Genomic DNA, 21,663 nt, shown 5'->3' on the forward strand with positions numbered 1-21,663 from the left:
GACAGAGAGGGACATCTCAAAGCACAGTTTCATGTGCAGGATCAGACTCAACCCCCAGCAGCAATGCAAGCCCTGTTCTCCCAGCCGAGTCTGCTGTTCTTACAGTTCTCATTCCAGTATTTTAATAGGTGCTGACCAATTTGAAAGGCTTGCAACACAGTATCAAAAAAGGAAAAAAAAAAATCTGTCTCTTTCCCTTCAACCGAAGCCTCACCACATTTGGCATCTGGCCTAGTGAAGTAAATGGTCCTAGGCCCTATTTCCTCATTCTCTCTAAGGGTGTCTGCCTTTGCATTGATGCTCACATTGGCCACGAGCAGACAAATGAGGGTTCTTCGGTTCCTAGTGGGCTTCTTTGTAAGGATCCAGCACAAAGGCCAGGAGTGCCTTTCAGAGAGCTGTGGGTCAGCGCTGCCATGGTCAGGCAGGCTGAAAAGATCACTGGCCTTGGAGTCACAGAGCCTGGAGTCGAATACTGGCCTAGACGCTTTCTCACCATGTGATCTTAGGTAGTGATGTAACCCCTGTGGGCCTCAGATTCTTTTACCATAATTTTAGGTGAATTATGCCTGACTGTCTTAGAGCATTATTGTGAAGATGGAATCAGATATGATTCTATCTTCAATTCACAGTTATTCACCAAGTAAGTTAATATAACAACCTATATATGCCAGATGCTGGAATAGGCATTATTAAATATATCAGGCAGCTTTTGCTATGTAAATGCTGTGTAACAGCCAACTCCTAAATCTCATGATACACAATAAATATGCATACAGTACACATTTATAAAGCCCGTGGACCTGTGGGTCAGCGAGGGAGCCACTCGTCTAACTGGCTCGGTTGGGCAGCTCTGCTGCTCTGGATGAGATCTCTCAGCATGCATGGGTTGGCTAATCCAGACTGGGCCTACTTGGGGCCAGTACCTCTTCCCCTGGACCAGCAGGCCAGCCCAGCATATTCTCATGGTGATGACAGAAGGACAGCAAAGCAAGTGGAAACACAAGGACCTCTTAGTCCTAGGCTTCCAGAAAGGCACACACTCATTTTCTTGGCCAAAGAAAGTCACACACACAAACTCCATGTTAGGGAGTGAGGAAATGTATTCTACCCTTTTAGAGGAAAAAAATGCAAAGCCGCATGGTAAAAAGTCTGAATATCCAAATACAGAGTGCGTCTTAGTCCGTTTGTATTGCCATCAAGGAATACCCGAGGCTGGGTGATTTGTGAAGAAAAGAGGTTTATTTGGCTCCTGGTTCTGCAGGCTGTACAAGAAGCCGGTATCTGTTTCTGGTGAGGGCCTCAGGAAGCTTCCATTCTTGGTGGAAGGCAAGGGGAGGGGGCGTCTGCAGCTCACATGGCAAGAGAGAAAGCCACAGAGAGAGGGGAAGAGGTGTCAGGCTCTTCTCAACAGCCAGTTCTTGTGGGAACTGGAGTGAAAAGTCACTCGCTCCCATGAGAAAGGCACAAAGCCATTTGTGAAGCGTCCACCCCCTTTATCCAACCCACCCGGGTCACTGCCACATGAGACTTGGGACCAAACAAACCGTGGCAGAGTGGGATGAAGGGCTGGCTCCATCACATAGTCACACAGTGAAGATCAAAGCCACTGTCCTCCAGATGCACCATGCAGGAGCAGGGTTCACCTCCACCTCTGGGAAGGTGACTCCTGGGCTTATGTTACTCTCATGGAAGCGGAGGAAAGCCCCTGAGTTCTGCCTGCAGAGGTCGGGGAAGGCTTGCCGGAAGAAAGGGAGGCCAGTCATTTGCTGCTCATCTGTGTGCAATACACCAGGCAGGGTCACGGCATCCCAGTGGAGCAGGGGCGCTGTGCTGACTCGCTCAGTGGACTGGAGAGGGTGTCTTGTCATGAGGATGCTGCCCAGGGCCGTTTAAAAGATAGAAACCCTGACCTCGTTTATCTCCTTCCCAGTCCAAAGTCAGACTTCCGAAGGCCTCAGCATCTTATGCCCCGCAAGAATGCTTGGGGGGTATTCAGTGAGTGGGGGTATTCTCTGAGGCTCTCTTGGTGCTGCTGGTGGAGAATAAGAGTAAAGATGGGCTGAGCTGCGCAGGCTCGAGGCTGTCTCATGGGACTGTGCGAGGAGCATCTATGTGGACCTCAGGCCTACAGCTGGTCCTTGTGCCGGTCACAGATTCTGCGTCTACTTTAGTCAGCTTTCTCTCAGCCAAGCCCCTTTGGTTTTCTTGCCAATAAAATGGACAAGTGTTCTTTCTTCCGGAGGACAGCAGGGCGCCCACCCCACTGGGTTTCACCTGGGCACAGAGCTGAAGACTCCTGTAGCCCTTCCCATGAAATTATCCCGCCTTCTCCTATTTTCCTCCTCATGGCATCCTAGTAACAGTTAAGAGTGGTCATGTAGCCCTTTTGGACAAGTGGGGAAACTGAGGCATGGAAGTGCTGGATGGCACATCAAGGGTCCCCTGAGATCAGCACTCCAATATAACCTGGAGTAGAACCTACATTTGTCTCCCAGTGCCGGAGAACCTTCCAGCTACTGTCTCTGTGGCCTCTGAGAGGGAAGGGAAAGTATTCCAGACACTCTCATCTCAGCGTGTGGAAAGGAAGCTCACGGCAGCAACAGTAGCAACACACCTTTCTCAAGGCTTCTCACTTTAGCAACCAGCTTTTGAAAAGTGGTGCCTCTTCCTGTCTCTTTGGAGGCTGAGAAATTCACAGCACAAACAGCCCAGCTCTTTTATGTTCTGGGGAGCTGGAAGGCGAGAGGGAGTCGGTTCCAGGAAAACAGTCTGGTTCTGTCCCCGCCATCGAGCGTTCTACAAAGGCTACAGCTCCAGCCTCAGTGGGGACGTTCTCTCTTTCTCTTCCTCTTCTCCCCTTCTTTACCCTTTTCTCCCTAGACCTTCCTTTCTGTTTCTCTCTCTCCACATGATGTTCCCCGCTCTTTCTTCACTCTTGGCACTTTCTTCTCTCCACTGCCTTTTTCTCCTGACTTGGGTAGGTGTCTCCCGCTATTCCTAACCTTCTGGATCAGTCCACGCCCCTAAGCCATACCTGCCAGGTGGCCAACAGGAGCTGCAAACGTGCTTCTGCCTGAGACAATGCAAGCAGAAGACAGGGTGTCGCAAATGGAGACGCACACCCGCTAGCTTCACACGCCGTTCCCATTAATCACGCGGCAAAGAACAAAAATCCTGGAAAATCATTAAAATTACAGATGGCTAGATTAAGTAATTAGAATTTAGGCTAAAGCAGATGTTTGTAATTAAGTGTTTATTTCATTGAATAAAATCCAGATTGTAAGAACTATTCCATGAGATTTTAATGGTTCCTGTCCTGGTTTTATATTGGGGGGTAGAGTTTAAGCTGCAGAAGTTCAGAGACAAATTGGCATCCGGGAGGATCCTGGGAATCCCGTCATCTGGGGCGTGGAGAGAGATGAGGGTTACAGGTGTGTATTTAGGAGATATTCTTATTTTCATATCATGGGAGGGGGAAGGAACTCAGCCACAGCTCCCTGAGTCAGAATTGATTCATCTTAATTTATACAGAGCTTTGCATTCCCCTAAACAATTTGCAAACAGCTCAAAAGAAAATAACAATGAAGAACCAAATGAAAATATAAAAACAAGAGAATCGAGGGTTCATTGCCAAGCAACGTTTTGGTGCCAAGGAAGAGGAGAGGATTTTAAATGAGGACTGAGCCATTTGGGGGATTTAGTATTTAGAAGAGACAGGGACAGGAGAAGCAGAGACAAAAACCAAGAGGCGTGCACACACAGATGAGGAGCGGAGGCCACAGAAAGACAGAGAGGAAAAGGAAATGGAATAAGAGAGCAGAGAAGGGGTGGAAATGGAGTGAGGCAGGGGGGCGCCTCCTTCCCCTGGTGGGCCCAGAAGTGGAGACATGGATGGAGGGCTTTTCTTTTTTTCTTTTTTTCTTTTTTTTTTTTTTTGAGATGGAGTCTCTCTTTGTTGCCTAGGCTGGAGTGCAGTGGCACAATCTCGGCTCACTGCAACCTCTGCCTCCTGGGTTCAAGCAATTCTCCTGCCTCAGCCTCCCAAGTATCTGGGACTACAGGCACGTGCCACCACACCTGGCTACTTTTTTTGTATTTTTAGTAGAAATGGGATTTCACCATGTTGGCCAGGATGATCTCAATCTCCTGACCTCGTGATCCACCCGCCTCGGCCTCCCAAAGTGCTGGGATTATAGGCATGAGCTACCACGCCAGGCCCGGAGGGCTTTTGTAATAGAAACTGCTTCTCCCTGACTGTAGCCCCAAATGCTTTCCAGAGCTAAATGAGTAAGTAATAGCGGAGGGAGAAAGCAATTAGGAGAGGGAGAAAGATGCTTTGGGATGGAGATCTGAAACAAGATGGAAAAATTGATGAGGCAGAGAGATGACAGGCTCGCACACCATCAGAGGAGAAATTGGGTGAGGGCAGGAGATTGGTGACTGCGAGGAGAAAGCTGCAGGCACAAGGGTTGGGAAGTGAATTCTCAGAGCAGTTTGAAGGATCCAGGTGAGAAATGTGAGCAGATTGCCAGGAGCCTGTAGAAGAGAGTGGCCTGGTGATGGGCAGAGGAACCCGAGGAGACTGCACTGGGAGAGAAGACCTTTGGGGTTTAGAAGGGGTCAGCTCTGACCAGCCCAGGCTGAACCACACAGAGGAACCGTAAAGCCCAGAGCCTACGGGGGACTCGTCACTGGTTTCGCCCCTCTGAAGGCCACGCACAGATGGAGAGGAGACCAGAACCTTGAGGATTTTCCTTCCACCTGCTCCCCGCGCCCAGCATCCCTAGCTGGCATTAGTACTAGAAGCACTCGAAGAATCTTGAAGGCCTTGGAGTTGGAGATGCCAAAGAACATTGCCAACAGGCATGCATGGATCTCTCAGCATCCACATCATGCGCTAATAAGAGAGCATCAGCCAAGGAAACCATGTCCCAGACGGAGTGGGAATAGTGGCAACCATGTAGCAGGAACAAGCTGGGGGCTTGGTGGGAGGATGTGAGAAACGGCGTGGCGCTTTCTCTGCAACTGTACTGTGATGAGGGTCTCTTGGGGACCGGCACACAGCCTCACCAGAGGAAGAGGGGACCTGGGGAGGGGGCCTGTAGACTCTGGGGCCTCGTGCAACAATGCCTCTGCGAGGAAAGGGATCCCCAGGGCCTTGGTACCAGAGTACTCTCGGCAACAGAAACCCTGTATTAAAATGCCTTGTGGGAAAACGGAAATGTGTTATTGCGTGGCTTAGCAAGATTCCGGAGTGATGAGGTTGGAGACCAAATCTTTTCCATCTCTGCTGTGTCCCTGCTTGGTGCCAGCTTCATGCTCAGGCTGGAGCTGGGCTGGCTGCAGCAGTCCAAGCATCCCAACCAGACACAGACATGTCCAGAGGAGAGAGAAGGAGCGTCCTCTTAGGAGACAGGAAACTTTCCTGAGAAGCAAGCCCCTCCTTCCAGGCCGCTGTTCATGGCTCATTGTTCCAATGGGGTCACTCACACAGTCCCAAATCACATATTGGCCTGGGGACCTTGGACCACCCAGGATTCCCTGGGACCTGGGGCTGGCTCAGCCTCCTCTGAAGCTCCTTGCAGCTTGGGACAAGGAAGGATACCTGAATAAAATGGGAGGAAGAAGGGGAGAATGGGTGCTAGGTAGGCAGCCAATGGCTAATGGCTCTTAACTGAGGGGCTAACGTGAGGACAAACAGCCAGTCTGGCCAGGAGGCAAACTGGGTGATGGCCCCAACCCAGGGCATTCAAGAAGCCTGCCCACCACCCCTTCCTGCCCGCACCCTGGCGCCAGAGTCCCACGCTCCCATCTGCTGCTGAGAAGGCAACAATGAAAGATTGCCCCAAGTTGTCCTGGGAGATGAGGCATAAGAATAAATCTGATAGAGCAATGACAGCCTGGGCTTCTCAGCGGGACAGAGGTGGAGGACAGTGCTGTGGAGAGGGGAGGAAGCCAGGCTGGACAAAGGGGTGCCGGGCCTCCAGGCCTTGCTTTGTGACCTTGGGCAAGAGAAGAATGTCTTGTGCCTCAGTTTCTTCATTCGTAAAAGAAGAGAGTCAGACGACTTTTTTTTTTTTTTTTTCCTGAGATGGAGTCTCACTCTGTTGCCCAGGCTGGAGTGCAGTGGTGCAATCTTGGCTCACTGCAGCCGCCACCTCCCAGGTTCAAGCGATTCTCCTGCCTCAGCCTCCCGAGTAGCTGGGATTATAGGCACGCACAACCACACACGGCTGATTTCTTTTTCTTTTTCTTTTTCTTTTTTTTTTTTTTTGAGACAGAGTCTCTCTCTGTTGCCCAGGCTGGAGTGCAGTGGCATGATCTTGGCTTACTGCAAGCTCCGCCTCCTGGGTTCATGCCATTCTCCTGCCTCAGCCTCCCGAGTAGCTGTGACCACAGGTGCCAGCCACATCGCCCGGCTAATTTTCTTGTATTTTTAGTAGAGATGGGTTTTTGCCATGTTAGCCAGGATGGTCTCGATCACCTGATCTCATGATCCACATGCCTCGGCCTCCCAAAGTGCTGGAATTACATGCGTGAGCCACTGTGCCTGGCCCCTGATTTTTGTATTTATACTAGAGATGGGGTTTCACCATGTTGGCAAGGGTGGTCTCGAACCTCTGACCTCAAAGTGATCCCCCTGCCTTGGCCTCTCAAAGGGTTGGGATTACAGGCATGAGCCACCGGGCCTGGCTGGATGAGTTGTTTTCTAGAATGCCTGCCAGCTCAAACACTCCGCAATTTTGGGAATCTGAGAATGATGAGATTAACTGGGAGGCATGGGAGAAGGTGGGACAGAAATTGGTTTATAGTATCATTTAAATAGCCAAACAGAGGAATCTAGAAGCCGATTTCAGTAGGGGCAGCTAACTTCCCCTCAATTTGTCTAAGCCAGAAAGAGGGAGTCTGCAGCATTAGTTTGTGGCATGTGAGAGGCCCATTAATAAAAAAGCCACATGTGCTCAGGGGAAAGCAAGTTACATGGAAGGACAAGGACGGTTGTAGGCTTGCAAAGGAGCATTCGCTGCCATGCAGGGTGAATCCAATGAAGAAGGAACTGAGGGCAAAGGGGAAGAGCAGGGAGGTAGAGAAGAGAGAATGGAGGACAATGGATGGAGGGACTCGGGAGTGTGGCGTCTCAGCCCAGCTCATCCTAGCTCAGCAGGACTGCAGAGATGTCCACTGTTCCCCATGGTGAGAATTGGGTGCCCTTTGTTGCTTAGTCTTTGGGTTCCAGGAGGCTCCGGGACCCAGGGACAGACAGGAGGGGAGTTGGAGCAGGGGGATACAGGAGACTCGATGGAGGCCGAAGGCAGTGGCCTGATCCAGTGTCTCTGTGGAGAGTGGGAAGGTGTTGAGCTATGGTACCTGCCAGATGGTAGTGGCTGAATAAAAGTGGGAATAAAGCAAAGAAGCAAGGCAAGGAGGGGAAGAAGCAGCAAGAGAGGGAGGGAGAGAGGGAGAGGGAGGAAGAAAGCATACAGCAGCCAGGTGGTTTTGTGATGCAGGTGAACTTGGACTGGACTAGACAAACTTTGTTGACTGTTTTGCTCTGTAATTACCTTTTAAAGAGATTATCCAGAGCTGGCTCACCCAGTTCCCCTCATAGGCCTCCTGGCCAAACATGTAGCAAAACTGGGTAGGAAATAAGGCCATCCACCATGCCTGTAGCCCCCTGTCCTTACCACTCCCTGGAGCCTTGCTTAGTTCAGTCAACACCTGCTTCCTGAGCACCTGCTGACATCTGTCTGGAGCTGAGAGCACAGCCCCTGCCCTCAGGAATGCTATCTTCTGACACTGGCCGTTTGCAGAGCACTTTTACAGACTTCTGAGGCAGGGACTGCTGCTTCTCTTTTACAGATGCAGAAATTGTTGCTTACTTGGAGGGATTCACGTGCCTGGGATCACTCAGCACATAGTGTAGGGCTGGGATCTGGACTCTGGGTTTGGTGTTCATGCTTTCAAGGTCTTTCCCCAACACCTCGCTATCTCACACTGCTTACACTGCCTGGAGAGCTTGAAAACCCTGCGACAGCATCCCTCCATCCAGCCTTGGAGGGGCCGGTGTCCCAGGGCTGGCTAGGAAAGAGGCAGGCTGTAAGCAGTCGGTCCCATGGAATGTTGCTCTCACAGGGTCTCCCGTGGGACCCTCACAAGGATGCCATCAGTTGAAAGAGGAGGCTTGGAAGGGGCAATGTTGAGTCGCCAGTGATGGAATGTCTGGTTTCAGTGAAGGAACTTGCTTGGTAATGGGACTGTGTGTGGACTTCTAGCCCTGTAACACCACTCCTCCCAGGAGGCCTCCACCTGCCTTCCTGGCCCCCCTCAGGGCCCTGGCACAGTACTGAGTATATAGTCAATTGCACTTACTAGGGTTTGTTTGTTTGTTTGTTTGTTTGTATTGCCAGGGACCCCGCATACATTAACATAGTGTAGTATTATCTCCTTAGATTGCAAGTTCCTCAAGGACAGGTGGCTTCTGTCTTTCCACTGCTACCACCTCCACCAAGATACCCAGCTTTCCCCTCCCCACAGGCTGCGAACATTGTGTCCATTTATTGGGTAGTGGGCAGATTTCAGCCAGAAGTTAACTCAAGTCAAGCAGATGTCTTGGGGGCCAGTCACATGACAAGCCCCATAACAGATGCTGTGCAGAATGTAGAGATTAAGGTCCTGTGTGTTCTCTACCCTGAGAAGCTTGCAGTTTAATAGGGAAGATGAAAACGTGGGCACACAACTGTGCTGACCTCTTCCCTGACTTTCAGGCCCTGCATGGCATGACCCCTGTCACGTGTCTGATGGATTGCTTTCTCCAGCCTCACCCCTTATCTCCCCTCCCCTCCCTCTAGGAATGGTCCAACTCTCCACCTTCTAGTCTTTGTTCCTGCAGTTCCATGCTCCGGAATGCCTTTCCCTCTTGCCAGCAACTCCCCATCCTTCAGTGCTCAGTTCCAGTGCAGCATCCTCCATGAAAGACTTTCTCGATTGCCCAACCAGATGTTTCCCTCTTTGGAACCCATCCCCGGCAAGACCTTTGTGGACCTGCCACACTCTGTCTCATGTTCCCCTTATTCGTGCCCTGTCTCCTCGTACCTCCCTTCCCCATCCTGCTGTAATCACAGGAATAGGCTCCTACTCATCTTTGGGCTTTGAACTTACCGTGTGCTTCATACCTACTCAAGTTGTACAGTACAAAGTGGACTAATATGAGGCACATTTAGGAAGAAACAATATCGTGGGGTCTTGCAGGAGGAAGTGACCTTCAACTGAGCCTTATAGAATGGGTAGATGGGGGGCAGTGGCCAGGTTCCTTTCTCTTCTTGACATAAGCAGCCCTACCCGCCTCTTGAGGATTCCTGGGAGCAATGGCAGTTGCTTATTTCCCTGGAGCAGAGAAAAAAGGGTACACTTGAAGTCATTTGGGGCCCAAAGGGCCAGCTCAAGGCTTGAATCGCAGAGCAGCCTTTGCCACTATTATGTGTCTTGGGTGAGTACCTGACTATTGGATGCAGTAGAGCTGGCCCAGAGACAGGACATGGGCCAAGGGCGATGAAGATGCACTCTTATTTCCCTTTCTTTTGCTTTCTCTTTTCTTCTTCCGTCCTCTTCTTTTCTCCCTCCCCTCCCTTCCTTCCTCTACACCCATCACTCCCTCCCTCTGCCTGCTTCCCGGCCTCTCCCAGCTCTCCTCGGCCCTGCTGTTTGATGCTGTCTATGCTGTGGTGACTGCGGTGCAGGAACTGAACCGGAGCCAGGAAATCGGCGTGAAGCCCCTGTCCTGTGGCTCGGCCCAGATCTGGCAGCACGGCACCAGCCTCATGAACTACCTGCGCATGGTGAGGAGCGGCTGAGGCCCTACAGGGCCGTGCCCAGGCTGGTGGGGTGGGACACGTGGTTCAAGGTACAATAGTCCCTCAACTCCAGGCTTCCCCAAAACGTGCCTTTTATTACAGCCCCAGATAAATCAGTGTTCTCTAGTGACCCCAGTTGAATGGATCATGAGCCACATTTGTTCCCTAAGCCCCAATAACCACTGAGAATCCATGGAAGTTTGTTCAGAAGGCAACAGCCCTCGAGCCTTATGCTGTTAATGGGCCCCTGAATTCCAGACTTAGCACCTGGCCTGTCTGCTCAGCAGTGTTCTCAGCAAAGCTCCACACCGCTGGGAAAGGGCGGTGCTGATGGAGACTGGCGTCCCTGTGGGAGTTGCAGGCTCAAGACTTCTAGCTTGGCTGGGTTTCCCATTGTTGTCCTCCCCAGCCATGCCTCCTCTGGTGGATGAATGTGGATCTCTACCCCACACAGAAGACTTCTGTCAGAGAAGCCTGCTGCAGCACAATGTCTCGGACTTTGCATTTAGAGTTAGGTGGAGAGTCATCCTGACTTCCTGTGGGCCTGGGGGTGGGTGAGCGCCTGCCCAGAGAGGATGAATGCTGTGGACAGCCAAGGGCCTGGAGGAGGGGCCGAGAGGAATGTGAGCTCAAGTTAGCACCATGACTGGGTTGGTTTGTGCAGTTGGTATGGCGTTATTGGGGAAGCATTCTTCTCCTACTCCAGGCCAAGCCAAGTCTGAATTGTCTCTGCAGACATCACATTTGTCATCTCAAGATGCCTTGGCTGTGGGTGGGCAGGAGAAGGATCTTAACTGCTTTGCCTCTTCAGGGCATCCTTAAATAGCCCCTGTGTAGAAATCTTGCTTGGGGGCAAGTGTAACCTGGGGCCTGTTTGGTGCTGTAACTCACTCTCTCTTGGACAGGTAGAATTGGAAGGTCTTACCGGCCACATTGAATTCAACAGCAAAGGCCAGAGGTCCAACTATGCCTTGAAAATCTTACAGTTCACAAGGAATGGTTTTCGGCAGGTAAGCACAGCTGTGCCGTGGTGATGGCAGGTCCTCCTCTCTGTTTCCTTCTCTGACCCCAGCCCATTTCATCGATGCCTTTGGTGTTTTGGATGGCCTCCTACTCCCAGTTATCCCCAAGAGCAGCAGGTTGGATCCTGGGCGAGGCTCCTGGCCTGCACCAGCCTCCCCCTTCCTGCCACCAGATCAGTCACTGTGGCTCAGGGACTACACCCCCAGCAAAATACCAAGAGGGAGAGAACTGGGATGAAAGGGGAGGCAAGGGGGTGTCATGTAAGGGAGGAATTCCCAGGGAGGATTTTACTCCCTGAGTCGGACCCTAATCCTGGAGCCCATTTAGACTCCAGGGAGCCTGCTGGCAAGGCAGAGACTGTATCTCATGTGGGCCAAGGAAACCTTCAGTGTTGGAGTGCATGGCTGGGTGTCTCCTGTCTGCCCTTCTCTGACCAACCCACAACTCCCACCCCCATGCCAATGGCACAGCCCCTCTCCTGGCCGCTCCCTGCCTGCTCCGTCATTGCAGGGATGCCTTGTCCTTCATAGTTCCTTTCAGCTCCCCACTCCTTTGCTCATTCTCCACCATTACCCTTTTTCACCACCACCACCATCATCATCATCACCACCACCACCATCACTACCACCACCATCACCACCACCACCACCACCACGATCACCACCACTGCCATCACCACTACCACCACCATCATTACCACCACCATCACCACTACCACCAACACCATCACCATCACGACCACCACCACCACCATCATCACCACCACAAATGATCACCACCACCACCACCACTGTCATCACTACCACCACCATCACCACCATCACCACCACCACCATCATCACCATCACCACCACTGCACCAGTACCATCACACAACCATCACCACCACCACCATCACCACTACCAACACCACCATCACCACCACCACCACCATCACCACCGCAAACAATCACCACTACCATCACCACTACCAACATCACCATCACCACTACCATCACTACCACCATCATCACCACCATTGCCACCACCACCATCATCACCGTCACCACCACCATCACCACCACCACCAACACCATCATCAACACCACCACCATCACCACTACCATCACCATCACCATCACCACCACCACATCGCCACCACCACCATCACCACCACAAACGATCACCACCACCACCACCGTCATCACCACCACCACCATCACCACCATCATCACCATCACCACCACCACCACCGTCATCACCACCACCACCATCACCACCATCATCACCATCACCACCACCACCATCATCACCATCACCACCACTGCACCAGTACCATCACACAACCATCACCACCACCACCACCATCACCACTACCAACACCACCATCACCACCATCACCACTGCCACCATCACCACCACAAACGATCACCACCACCATCACTACAACCATCATCACCACCAAAACCACCACCATCACTACCATCATCACCACCACCACCACCATCATCACCATCACTACCACCATCATCACCACCACCACCACCACTGCCACCACCATCACCACCACCACCAGCACCCTCATCACCACCACCACCACCACCACCATCACCATCACCACCATCATCACCACCACCACCACCATCACCACCACTACTGCAACCACCATCACCACCACCATCACCACCACCATCATCACCATCATCACCATCACCACCACTGCACCAGTACCGTCATACCACTACCACCACCATCATCACCACCACTACCATCACCACTACCACCACCACCATCACCACCACCACCACCACCATCACCACCACCATCGCTACTGCCATCATCACCACCAACACCACCATCACCACCACCACCACCACCATCACCACCATCACTACCACCACCACCATCAACACCACCACCCCCACCACCATCACTACCATCACCACCACCATCATCATCACCACCACCATCACTAACACCATCACCACCACCACCATCACCACCACCACCACCCCCACCACCATCACTACCATCACCACCACCATCTTCATTACCACCACCATCACCACCACCATCACTACCACTGTCACCACCACCACCATCACCACCACCACCACCATCACCACCATCATCACCATCACCACCACTGCATCGGTACCATTACACCACCACCATCACCACCATCATCACCACCACCATCACCATCACCAGCATCACCACCATCACCACCACTGCACCGGTACCATCACACCACCACCCCACCATCATCACCACCACCACCACCATCACCACCACCACCAACACAGCAACCACCATTACCACCACCGCCATCACTACCATCACCAGCACCACCACCATCACTACCATCACCACCACGACCACCATTACCACCCACCACCACCATCACCATCACTACCACCATCACCACCACTACCGTCACCACCACCATCATCACCACCACCATCAGTACCACCACCACCACGATCACCACCACCAGCACCATCACCACTACCACCACCACTGCCAACATGCTCACCACCAGCACCACCACCACCACCATCACCACCACCAACACCACCGTCATCATCATCACCACCACTATCCCCATCATCACCACCACTACCATCACCACTACCATCATCACCACCACCACCCCCACCAGCATCATCATCACAACCACCATTGTCATCATCACCACCACCACTACTGTCATCACCACAACCACCACCACCAATATCATCATCACTACCACTGCAATTGTCATCATCATAGCAGCCTCCATTTATTAGGCTCTTGCCATGGGCCTTATACCATGTTAAGTGTGTCATATATATTTTCTCTTTTAACCCTACAAAATAGATACTTTTTATTAGTCCCAGTTTTATACTTGAAGAAACTGAGGCTCAGGGGGACTGAGTGACTTATCCTTGAACAAACAGTAATGACAGAGCTGGTTTTGGACCCAAATAGATCTACCTCTAAAGTCTAAGTCCTTAACCATTACAACAAATTATGCATCAGAATCGCCTTGGAAATGCATTAAAAACACAGATTTTAAAACTCTACCTCACAAGAGGCTAGTTGGGGAGGCCTATGATAGGCCCTGGGAACTGATGCAGTCGTCAAGCCCCCAAGGTGATTCGAATGAAGCCCTACCCCGCGGAGGCCCTGTCACATCTGCCTCCTGCTTCTGGGTCCCCACATCTGATAGGCTCTGATCAGCCCTCCTTAGAAGTCCAGTGGAGTTCTTTCTAGGAGATCTTAATTATGCTGGGTCCCGAGGTCAGGTCACCCTTCTTGGAAGGCGAGGCAGTAAAAGGAAAGAGTCCCAGACAGAGGGGAGCCCAGAGTCCTGCTGCTGACTCTCAGCAAGGCCTCGTATCTCTGGGCCAGAGTTGCATTGCCTGTAAGCAATAACAGCTACCACTTTGCATAATTTCTCAAATGGGAGCAGGGTTAGGTAGGCAGCCAGAAACCACGGGGATGGCGTTTCACAAAATGGCCATTTTATTCATCTAACAAGTCGTATATTGAGCGTACACTATGCATCAGGTACCATGCTGGGCCTGGGGGAAACGAAGCTGAAAAAGATTCAGCCCTTGCATGGAGAGAGTGCTCACGGTCGGTCCAGGGAGCCTGACATAGAAAACCGTAAGTGCAAATTTGGGTTATTACACTCAGATTGTGCCCTTAGGCTTCTAATTACCTGAATAGGTGAAGCTGCCAGCCTGTGGAGAAATTGTCAGACACACTTTTCTCTGAGTCCCAATGTGCTTGGGGGATGTGAAGTGAAGAATATTCATTCATTCTTTCAAGACATCTTTGTTGAGTGCCTATTATGTGCCAGACTCTCTTCTAGGTATAGGTTTTTTAAGACGAAGAAAGCGGCTGCTTTTGTGGAGCCTGTATTCTAGTAGGGGACAGGCAGTGGGCAAACAAATGTATATGTGACATAGTGTCAGGAGTGGTAAGCGGAGAAAGAAAAAGGGGACAGGAGAAGGGGGTGGAGATGATAACAGTGGAGGAACAGTTAGGAGAACATGATGCTCACTCCATAGAAAGCCTGATCCCAGACTTTGAAACACTCCCCTTAGACCTCAGCCCTGCTTTGTGAGTGCTTCGGGGAAAGAGCCCACTTCCAGCATCCCTCCATCAAGAGACACCTGCAGTGGCAGAGCTGGCTGGTAGCCCTGATCCCACTCTCCACTTGAAGGACAGCTGATTAGGCTCCAAGTGCCTCTTCATCTTTATTCTGCTGCTCCAGCAGCCGCTGCTCAGGCTGGCTTGTGCTCGCCCCGAGGCCAGAGGACTGCCTGAGTTATTAAGAACCAGCGTCATCAGCCCCAGCCCCCAGGGCTCATCCTTCAGCCCCCGACCCAGGCCAGCAAGGGATTGTGCCCTGAATCCTCCATAGCGGCTGCAGTTTCTTCGGCAGCGGCACACATGAGCAGTGCAGGGCAAAGCTTCTCAAATATATACGTGCACCAGAATGACTGAGAGTGCTTCATAAAAATTGAACGCTCCCAGGCCTCACAGCTATAAATTCCAGTTTAGTAAAACAGGATATATTCCAGAAATCCGCATAATTTTAACCAGTACCAAGATAGATGATAACAGTGCAGGTGGTCCACAGACTACCCTTTGACAAATACTGTCCTAGTAGAAGAGTGTTCGTGAACTGCAGCCTCTACACAGAGATTTTTTTCTTGACCTCTCCACATCCTACCCCCATCTTTTTGAGCCAGTGTTGGATGGAATCTGCTGCAGAAGTGACCATTAAAGAGGATGTGCTTTGACCTTCAACTACTCTAAGGGACACATATATTTGATTGGACTTGTAAAGTGGATGGTCATTATTCTCTTTATGTCCTGCCCCCTCTTTTTTTTCAACAAATCTAGTGAGCATCCTGCTGCTTCCCTGTCTGGTGTAGGTGCCGTGAGTACCAAGTGAAAACTGTGCGTGATGTATCATGGACACAGATGTAGCTTCGCAGCTTTGGTCCCCAGGTCCCTTCCCAATCACCGCCCAATCTTTGCCTCTTGACAGGTGTCCTTCCCCTGCTTATTACAGGATGAAGAAATGGTTTAGGGAGTGATAATTAATTGGGCCTCTCTTCCAGGGTGGGAGGAATGTCAATATCTCTGTGCGAATACTCTCCCAATTCCATTCAAGGTGATGCTGGGCAGGGGAGGAGAAAGGGACAAGGAGCAGGGGAAATAACATCTTTTGAGTACTTTTTGCATACCGGACATCACATGAGCACTTTGCCCAAATCGCTTCCAATCTTGAGGACAGCCCTTCAAGGTAGATAAATTCACATTTCACCAATAAGAATACGGGAGCTCAGGGAGCGGAAGGAACTTGGTCCTGCTATTAGCAAGGACTTCAGGCAGAGCTGGAATTTATGCTCAGGCTTGTCCAACTGCAAAGCCTGTGCTCTTGGATTCCCCCACTCCTGGCCATTCCTCACATTCCTGGAATCCCTAAAACCCCAAATCAAACTCCTTTAGCCGGGTCTGTTGTTCTGCTGCCACCTGCTGCAAACCAGGACAGCGCCTCGGTCCTGATGACCGGCTGGGCTGGGCGTGCCTTAGGAATGGCGTCTTCTCATTGGGGCTTGGTTTTATTCTCTCTCTTCCTGTCTGGGTGAGTGACCATTAAGAGCTGGTTTTGATTATTTAGAAAGCCTCACGCGGGGACCTGGTGGGTTGTAATTGGTAAAACATCCGAACCAAATACCGCATTCTCTGCCGGTGGCTGATTAAAGGATTATTACCGTTTTAAAAATAGTCTGTCAGAACTCAGGGTTGTTTTCTACTATTTTAAAAATGACTGTTTTGATTCTGTTCGGAGAGGGTTTTCAGTCTTGAGACTGACTTTGTGGAGCTTCTGCTGGAGACTGCAGGGTCAGGGACAGTTCCCTGTTGTGCCCTGTCAGTGACATTTCTGAACCTGGACCATCTCCCAGTTGTTGGCTTATGGGCATAGAAGTTGACAGTATTGTTTCAGCTCCGCCGCCCAGTTTTTGCGCTTGCAAGATCTCCATTGTCCATCTCATATCCTCCCTTTTCATGACGCGGAAGATGGCCTGGACAGTACTAGGAAAGTATACTCTCCCTTCCGGATTTGGGAGAAATCTTTGGAAGAGGCTGGGAAAGAAGGAAGCACAGCATTAGAAGACCCTGAATTTCCTTCGTTTAACTTGGTCTAAAGATCAGAGATTCTGAGCAGCCCCCAAGCAACTTTGTTAGTGCCGTAACAAGATGAGCGCACCTTTCATCTGAGGATCGGAAATGGCTTAACAGGCTCTAATTAAGCCTTTGAGGTTTGCTATTCCTAGTTTAAGATGCAGATCTAAACTTTTTCTATTGGCTCACTGTATATCACTATGTGGATACCTCAGTTTCATTTCTCTGAGCAATGAAGGTCGTAACCTCCCAGCGTTGGACCTGGGTGAACCCAAGAATTAGCCAAACTAGAATTGCATGGCACAGTCTTGTGCTTGTCTGTGGTTACATAGAAAGCCGGCTCTACTGACATAATCGCTAACATTTATTGTCACCTACGTGATGTGCTGTGCTGAGTGGTGTACGTATGTATTTAAAATTTCTCATCATTTCATCAACCCTGCAGGAGAGCTATTCTCTCAGCTTGTAGGTGAAGGAATTGAGACAGAGAGAGAGGAAGTCATGTATCCACATTCATACAGCCAGTAAGTGCCAGATTTAAGAATTGGGTCTGAGTACAGCTGCCTTCAAAGTCCAAGGTCTTTCCACTATACAGAATTGCCCCAGACCATGTTGGAAGGGACCTTCAAGCCCTTCATGGATTCCTCCAACCCAATGCAAGAGCGTTTTCCATTGTTCCCCTGAAGGAGATGACCACCCAGCCTCTCCCTGAGCATGTCCTGGGCTGAGGAATTCACTGCCTCTCAAGGGACACATTCCAAATTCTTCCAGGCACTGAGTCAAAATCTGCCTCCTAATTCTGCCGTAATAGGAACAGTCTGCTTCCTCTTTCTTACCAGCTCTTCAAATGTTTTTCAAAAGTTTGATTTTACTTCATTCACTTATTCTTTCATGCCTGAATTTAGCATAGAATTTTCGAGCACCTTCTCTGTGTCAGGGGCTGGGAATGCAAGATTCATGAATCATGGTTCCCCCAAGAGCTCATCATCTTTTGGGGAAGACAAAAATTGCAGCCAGGTCTTACTGTACAGGGCTGATGTTGTCATGCTCTTCCATTTTTTCCTTTCTCAGGCAGCAGTTCCCAACATGACATGGCTGCCACGTCTCTCACCACTAGTGCTTTTCAGTTTGTCTAGGTTGTCTATTAAAACACAAGGCCCACATTGAACACCACACTCCAGATGGGGCTGAACAGCAGAGCTGAGAGCACTGGAGAGTTATGAGTTTCCTCAGACTGAACACCACATTTCTGTTTGCCGCGTTAGCTTTCTTACTGGAATTTGTTTTCCAATTTTTTATTCATTCTGAACTCTGGGCCTTGGGATCAATTAATTATTCCACTTACCTTTCTCCCACCAGATACGCAGGGTTCTTTTCCTGTGAACTTTTCACAGAGATTACACCTGAGCCACACTTTCCTTAGACCACAGATTTATTTCACACTGTTCCTACAGAGCTGGAGAAACTGGCAAGGCAGCGAAGGAGAGGGCCAGTAATAAGCCTTGTGAGCTGACAGCCAGACTTTTGTTTTCCAAAGCTTATATCAACCCAGCTTTCAAGGGGCTGATTTGAGTTCTAACCCGAGGAGGAGGATGAATGAAATGACTTTCCCGAGCCACCCTTGCAAACCAAGAACTCAGGGATCCAGTGTCGTCTTTAGAAGGCTCAGAGAATTCAACCCAACTCCTTGAAATTTCTGCAGGTCCCACCCGTTGCTAGGAGGTCAGGCTGCCTCTCTTTAATCTTCTCTCCTGCCATCCTGCCTGACAGAAGCCCACACAGAGGCAGCTCTGCCCCCTTTCCGGGGGAGTCGGGATCCTCCTGCCTTGGCAGCGGTGGAACTTGCTTTGCTGCACTCGGAAGTCACGTAAAGGCAGCTGCGTTTCTTATCGTGACCCTGTGCAGCCAAGAACTCTGGAAAATAGCTTCTGTTGCTCTGGTGGGAATTTTAGCAGACCTGCTTCTCTGGTGGGAGCCACTCCTGTCCCCATACCCAGGCCCCTTCCTCCGTTTCAAAAGCAAACAAACCTAGAACAACAGAAAACCATCAAAGCGCCCTGCCTGTCAGATGACATTCTGCACTGACATTGCCTTCACATGACATGGAAGAATAGTGAGGAGGATTTCACACTGTCCATGGAGAGGTACCCCCGGCATCTGTGCCCTTGACCCCAGCCCCTCGTATTGTGAGCTGACCCCATCATAGCTCCAGCCCCTTCTGCGCTAAGGAGAAGGACTATTAAGGCTCAGACAGGTTGCGGGGTGGAAGCGGGAAGGTGGCTCTGAGAGTACTGTGATTGCTACTATCTAATGCATTTTCAATTTGAGGAAGGAATTTACCATAAATATGCAGATCCTTTGAAGCTGCTTCTGCCGGAGCCTGGCTCAGAGCGCTGGAGCCGGCTTTGATTGTTGGGAATCGGCAGCCTTGAGTGCCAGCTCTCCGGCTTGGGAATAGACCTCTGTGGGCCAGCTGGGGAGGCCACTTGACAGGCGATTCCCCCAGAGCCAGTGGGAGTGACTTTACCTTTGATGAGGAAACTTTGAGGCGGCAGATCCGGGTGGAGGGAGCAGAAAGAGAGATGGGTGGCTGAGGGGCTGCTTTGAAAGTTACTGAGAAGTCACTTATTTCTTCTTTTTAATTAAGGATCCAGGAGAAGGGGAATTGGAATGAGGTTTAAAATAGTTGACAACATCTCATAGAATGTCAAAAATTCTTAAGAGTTGGAGGTCAGCGAGTCCATCTTTCCTACCGGAGAACACATCTGTGAGAGCGTCATTCCTGGGCTGAAAAGCCCTCGGTGGCCCCCATTTGCTTTCAGGATGGCAGGTGTTGGGTGTTGCTTACGTTTGAGTCCCCTCTTCTGCACTGACCCTCCCGACTCTGCTGCAGCAATACTAGGTGCTGTGGCAATCAGGCATGCCAGGCTCTCTCACATGCCCGTGCCAGTGCACCCATACCCACTCCCATGCCTCACCTGGCTACTCCTACTCACGTCTCCAAAACTCAGCTCAGTGAGGCTTCCCTAACCCCCAGCTCCTGCAAGCACCGGTCCAGAGCTCCATTTATGTGCTCCCTCTACTTTTCACACTATTATTCAGTGCTGGGGGCTCCCTGAGCCAGCTGAGAGTGGTGCTCAGGGCAGGCTTGGAGAGCGAAGACAGGAGTGAACAAGGGACTGGTGTGTGCACAGCCCACCTCCCTGGGCCCTGGGGAGGTGTGCAGGGGGCACACAGATGTGCTGTCCAGGCCCTAAGGAGCTCATAGCCAATGGGGACACTAGAGCCCTGGGGACCTGAGGATTTTGTCATGAGAGTTCTGTAAAGCCACTGTTCGCCACGTTGTTCAAGAGAGATTTCATATGACAAAGCTCCCCGCTGACAACTGGAATTTGAAAATTGAAGCAGAAGGCCCCTCCAATCACTGGTATCTTCCCCCTTTCCATTTCTTGCCATCGTCCAGGAACAGTGCTCCCCTACTTCGCTAAAAGGCTCTGAAATACTTTCTCCTATGAGTGACTCAGGCTCTCCTGTCCACTCCAGGGACAACGGTCAAGGGGCAGATGAGCTGGCTTTGGCAGGGTGTAACCTGAAGGGCATTTTCTCTCCTGCCTTCCTGGCCCACATAAGTCTGGTTCTTTCTCCCAAAGCACAGGGACTTCCTGCTTATCAGCTCTGATGGGAAATTCACTGACTGCAGAAGCTTATTCACACATCAGCCGGCAAACAAATTAGAGCTACTTAAATTTTCGAGCTGGGGGCCGCTTTTGGGCAGAAGAACAAGGTTTTAAAGTGCTGCATTTTAAATGTATTTCTTATAATGTGCCCGATCACGCTTCTGCCTGAGATCAGTCTGGGGAAGTTTGCCAGTTCCCAGTGACTCTTTTCCGTGCCTCTTCAGCCAGCTCATGCCTGGAAGAGCGGAAGAGGCGGACCTGCTAATTCGGTCTCAGGAAGCAGCCTGCGTCAGTCAGCTCTGATGGGAGGTGGGCCAGGCCACGGGCCAGAGGTGTGGGGTTTGCAGGCAGGCAGGCCTGGGGAAAGAATGAAGGTGGATCCAGGGAGGTGAGGGAGCCACATTCAGCAGCAGGCAGTGTGGGGCACTGGGAAGAGCATAAGGCTTCATGGTCAAAGGCTCAGGGCAGAGTCCCAGCTCTCTCCGTTTCTGTTCTAGCTTTCTGTTTCTCAGTTTCCTTCTCAGTCAAGCAGGGATGGTGATCATCATCATATCTGCTTTATGTGCATCATAAAATTATTGTGAGAGCAAAATGAAACATTGTTTATAGCTGTTCTTGAGGATTCTACTATATTTGCAAATTTTAGTTCTGTCATCTCACGCAGAGATGACTATCTATGTATCTGTCTACCTTTGTGTGTGGTGTTCCCAGAATCTCGCTTCTACTGTGCCTCAGGGCAGAGAGAAGAACAAAGCGAGGTCTAGCAAGATGCCCAGGGCCAGGTCACTCTGGCTGTAACCACACAAAGACCGGCCCGTGCCAGCCAGATAGGACGCACACCAGCTCTACCAGGCTGGCCACTCGGGGCTTCAGGATGGCCTCCCCACAGCCTCTGCCTCCCCTGCCTCTCTCCTTCCTCCATCCCTGACCCCTCCTTTTTCC

The 21,663-nt window shown here is 50.9% G+C and overlaps 1 protein-coding gene across 6 annotated transcripts in view; it reads left to right on the forward strand.

Annotated features, from left to right (window-relative positions):
- The window catches only part of LOC105476347 (glutamate ionotropic receptor kainate type subunit 4), a 484,554-nt gene that overhangs the window by 358,544 nt on the left and 104,347 nt on the right, over positions 1 to 21,663 (forward strand). For all 6 annotated transcript variants that reach the window (XM_071075720.1, XM_071075723.1, XM_071075724.1 and 3 more), the window contains 2 exons: positions 9,687 to 9,839; positions 10,760 to 10,864. In XM_071075720.1, coding sequence (XP_070931821.1) covers positions 9,687 to 9,839; positions 10,760 to 10,864 — 258 coding nt within the window. The remainder of the gene's footprint in view (positions 1 to 9,686; positions 9,840 to 10,759; positions 10,865 to 21,663) is intronic.

This window comes from Macaca nemestrina, chromosome 12 (genome assembly GCF_043159975.1).
Source record: "Macaca nemestrina isolate mMacNem1 chromosome 12, mMacNem.hap1, whole genome shotgun sequence".
In the NCBI taxonomy this organism is placed as follows: Eukaryota; Metazoa; Chordata; class Mammalia; order Primates; family Cercopithecidae; genus Macaca; species Macaca nemestrina.